General features: G+C 47.4%; 2 protein-coding genes across 2 annotated transcripts in view; one reads left to right on the plus strand and one right to left on the minus strand.

Moving 5' to 3' along the window:
* Nucleotides 1-1375: 1375 nt before the first annotated feature.
* LOC102480389 (cytochrome c oxidase subunit 6C-like) lies at nucleotides 1376-2436 on the plus strand. Its single transcript, XM_014582448.2, has one exon. It carries the CDS (start codon nucleotides 1584-1586, stop codon nucleotides 1809-1811), a length of 228 nt encoding a protein of 75 aa, XP_014437934.1. The 5' UTR covers nucleotides 1376-1583; the 3' UTR covers nucleotides 1812-2436.
* Nucleotides 2437-3544: 1108 nt separating this feature from the next.
* Nucleotides 3545-4409, minus strand: part of CEL (carboxyl ester lipase) — a 12080-nt gene continuing 11215 nt past the window's right edge. Inside the window, exon 10 of the mRNA XM_027766629.1 lies at nucleotides 3545-3686. Within this exon, the coding sequence (XP_027622430.1) occupies nucleotides 3545-3686 (142 nt within the window). The remainder of the gene's footprint in view (nucleotides 3687-4409) is intronic.

Below are 4409 nucleotides of genomic sequence, written 5' to 3' on the forward strand. Positions count from 1 at the left end.
AGAGAGAGACATAGAGACAGAAAGCGAGAAATCACCCCCCAGGGGGGATGGTCACGCCGCAATCCCTTCTCCTTCATTCTCCTCTCGGGATCTTGGGCACGCACGCACACGTGCCCGGCGTGAGTTTTAAGCCACCGGGTCCGGGACACGAACCACGGTCGACTACGTGGGAGTCCAGCGACATAGCCATTACGCTAACTGCTGGTTCCCAGTCTTTATGTTCTTTTATTGGAGCAAGATTCCTGACCGGCAACCAATGACGTATTTACTAAACAGAGACCTGGGCAGAAATTACATACTGTGTATCTAGACAGGATTTTGTTACACTTTGCCCATTGATGGAATAGTCCCATTTATAAAAGTCTATACATCAAAAAGCTTTGAATTGGACCAGGCTGCTCGTTAGTTCACCTCTGAAAAGGTGGCATTCCCACTATAGCGTATATCATTCAAAAGCTTGTGCATTGGGAGCCCCTCTGCACAGAGGCACTGAGCAGAGCTCGTCATCCCACCGAGATTCACAGTCAGTCATGTTTGGGAGCTTTACGCTAGAAAACGGGGACTCAGGGACCAAAAAAAGTATTCGTAACTTCCAAACCTGACTTCTTACTCCAAGAGCCCGTCTTCTTGGCCACACTTTAAGTGCCAGTGAAGACGTGCCAGCGACTGTCCCATGTGGACCTTGGCAGTAGAGCACCAGTTTGTCCGATGGTGGTCACAGGCACAAAGAGCCATTGAAAAACTGCCAGTTTGAGATAAAAACGCGAGATATTCAGAACTGAGTTTTGAGCACTCTTGCACCTCCAATGATAATACTGATAAATCAACAGCAAATTGTACCCACGTTTCCCCGCTGTGGGGGCATTAATACACTGATGTAAATCCCTTTACTCAGTCCACACAGCCCTGAGAAGCCATCCTGCAAAGTGCGTATCAAAAATAACGAAGTTCGGGTGACAGTTTGACAGTGAGGTGATCTAGACAAGTCAGACTTGGAAGGTCACAGTAAGCCTATCTTCTGAGTAGAGCATCAAATCCTTTGTGTACACATTTAGTTTGATTATAACAAAGCAACTTGTACACGTTCAATGTTTAAAGCTAAGCATCGTCTTTCCTTTCCAGTGAAACAAAAAGAAAATTTAAAAATAAACAGGAATGGGTCCAGCACATGGCATGATGGTTATGTCACTGGACTCACATAATGGTTCAAGTCCCAGACCTGGCGGTTTAAAACTCATGCTGGGTGTGTGTGTGTGCATGCCCCAAATCCCAATAGAATGGAGAAGGGATTGTGGCGTGGCCATCCCCCTGGGGGTGATTTCTCACTGTCTGTCTCTCTGTCTCTGTCTGTCCGTCTGTCTGTCTCTGTCTCTCTGCCAAGTGTACATGCCCTGTAGCAAAAATCTCTCTCAAAAAAATAAACAGGAACAAAATTACAGTAGAGAATGTCAATTCCAAAGAAGTCCTGCTGATTCTCCCATTGAGTGGCAGGGCTCAAGTCATCATTAGAGAATTTTATTTTTAAAAAAGTCATCTTAAGCTTCAGCCGGGAAGGACGTTGCTGTCGAGGCAGGGTAACTGCCATGGCTTCCAGAGCTTTGGCGAAACCTCAGCTGCGTGGCCTTCTGGCCAAGCGTCTGCGATTTCGTATTGTTGGGGGATTCATTGTATCCCTGAGTGTTGCAGCTTTCTCTAAGTTTGCTGTGGCTGAGCCAAGAAAGAAAGCATATGCAGATTTCTACAGAAATGATGATTCCATGAAAGATTTCGAAGAGATGAGGAAGGCTGGTGTCTTTCGGAGTACAAAGTGATTTTGGAATGTAAAGAATGTCACTGGATTGGTGCCGTGTTCCTGAAACATGAATCCATGGGCTAAAGAATAGTTTCTCTTGATAAATAAACACTGTGGACAGTAAAAAAAAAAAGTCACCTTAAAATGCAAGGCTGTCAGTTGAACATCACAATTAAACGTGCCAAGGGAGAAGCCATGTCGTCAAAATGCCCACTTGACCCACCCAGACATCTCAGACCCACCCTCTGCTGGCCTTCTATAACCCCCTTTTTAAAGTTTTTGTTTTCTTTTTTTAAACAAGAGAAAGTAGACAGATACGTGTTGGTAAATGCTAACTGTCCATGTTCACATAGAGACCCAGTGTCATCTCTGAGCCCAAAATACAGAGAAAGGAGGGGAAGCTAGAATTCCACGCACTCCACAGGCCTCGCACCCTCCAGCTTCCAGCAGAGCGGAGGGAGCAGAAGGCTTTTCTTTCTTCCCCACGGAGCACGGCGGTGTTGAGTCCAAACAGTTTTTGTTGAGATAGGAAGGGATAAGAATAAATCTGGAACAGAAAAGGGTAGATTCTTTCCCCGTTGTATTCTTTTTATTTTTTTTTTTTTGGAGAGGGTTTTTTTTTGGTTTTTTGGGTTTTTTTTAACTACAGGGTTCATGCGCTCGCCAGACAGAGACAGAGAGACAGAAAGCAAGAAATCTCCCCCCAGGGGGGATGGCCACGCCACAATCCCTTCTCCTCCATTCTCCTCTCGGGATCTTGGGCACGCACACGCGCCCGGCATGAGTTTAAGCCACTGGGTCCAGCGAACCGCGGTCGACTACGTGGGAGTCCAGCAACATAGCCATTACGCTAACTGCTGGTCCCTTTCCCATTGTATTCTCCTCAAGGTTTTTACCCCTAAAATAAGTTGAGAACCATGATGCAGAGAAAAGAGACCTCAAGGACAGGCCAACTAAGCGCAAGAAAGGGGAAAAGGAAAAAAAGACTGCCATTTTCTCCTGGGGACGACAGAAATTTTTTTTTGAAAGGAGGATTGAAATCGATCAGTGTCCTTTCAGTCACCTCCTCCTCCCTCCCCTTCACCATCATCTTCATCTCCACCGTCAGCCTCCTTCTCTTCATCAGCACTTTCAATCCTGCCCGCCTCCTCCTCCTCCCTTCTTCTTTCCTTCTCTCCTTCCTCTTCCTCATCCCCATCTTCTCCTTCCTCGCCTTCATCAGCCCTATCAGACCGAGCAGTACTGGAACGGACTTGGCGCGGTGTCACCTTTCAGACCCCTAACTCATGAGTGCTGTCAGGATGGTCAGCAAACCCAGCTCGCTCTGCCTCCGCCTGCTGCCTCCTGCTGGCTTTATTCTGTGTTTGACTTGAACGCGTCAAATGCTTTCCAGATTGCCATTTGGTTTCGGTGGACCTTGAAGGTGGATCGCCACTTTCATTTAGGTGAAATTTTTCGGAGAGCACTTTATTTTCAAAGTAAGGATTTTCGTCAAAGTGAAAACCTATTCTGTAACTTATTAAATATCTTCAAATTCTGTCACCTCAACTCTGGTCAAATAACGCAGCGCCTCCTTGTCCTCCTCCCCAAGCAGGGCAGACACCTGTGCATGGTTGACAAAAGATCTTACCCCAAATTTGGGATTTGGGAGCTCCGTTCGGACCTCTGGAGAAATGGCCGGGGAAGTTTCTTGCGTCTCTCTTCTGCTTTCAGTCTCCTCCCTGGCTTGCTGCGTCCATCTCCTTCTGAACCCTACTGCTGTGTTCGGTGGCTCGACTGCTGCTCCCCCTTGCCTCCGGCCTCCAGGCAGAGCGCCATCTTGCTTTCTTCAGCGGAGGAGTGAGTGAAGACTGTCGCTTCCAGGAGGATCCTGGCGCAGAACTCAAAGACCTTCCTGCTCACCAGGAAGAAGTTCTGAGAACTGAGACAGCTCTCTTGGTCCTAGGGCTTTAAATCTGTTTTCTTTCTTTTTTCTTTTCTTTTAATTAATTTTTTTTTTTTTGCCACGATGTGCATGAGCTTGCCAGAGAGAGACAGAGTGAGTGAGAACTCACCTCCCGGACGGATGGCCACACCACAATCCCTTCTTCATTTTCTTCTCGGGATTTTGGGCAGAGATGGTGGTAGTGGTTACATTGCTGGATTTCCACATGGCCAACTGCAGTTCGAATCCCGAACCTGGTAGCCTAAAAATCATGCTGGCATGTGTGTGTTTGTGTGTGTGTGGCGGGGGGGGGGCGGGGGGGGGGGGGGGGGGGGGAGCATCCCTGACAGGGTTTCATCATATCCCAGTCCTCCTACCGCGAGCCTCCGTCACCCAGGACCCAGGGCCCTCTCACTGTATCTGTGTTTCTCTCCCCACACCCTAAAGCAAAAGCCTCTCAAAAAAAACCAAGAAACAAAAATCAGGATTTTGGGCATACACACACATGCGTCCAGTGTGTTTTTCTTTTTTCTTTTTGTTTTAGAATTATTTATTTAATCTTATTTGTTATTAATATTTGCTTTTTAAATTTGATCAGAGAGAGGCAGAGAGAAAGGGAAAGGGAGAAAGCGGCCCTGCAGGCTGAGGACCACAGTCTGCCACGCGAGAGCCAGGCCCAGCCAGCCACTGCCA

This window comes from Tupaia chinensis, unplaced genomic scaffold (assembly GCF_000334495.1).
Source record: "Tupaia chinensis unplaced genomic scaffold, TupChi_1.0 Scaffold143602_1, whole genome shotgun sequence".
Lineage (NCBI taxonomy): Eukaryota > Metazoa > Chordata > Mammalia > Scandentia > Tupaiidae > Tupaia > Tupaia belangeri.

Bases quoted from the DNA above. Each gene is read 5' to 3' on its own strand.
- LOC102480389 (XM_014582448.2), top strand. From the start codon at position 1,584: ATGGCTTCCAGAGCTTTGGCGAAACCTCAGCTGCGTGGCCTTCTGGCC.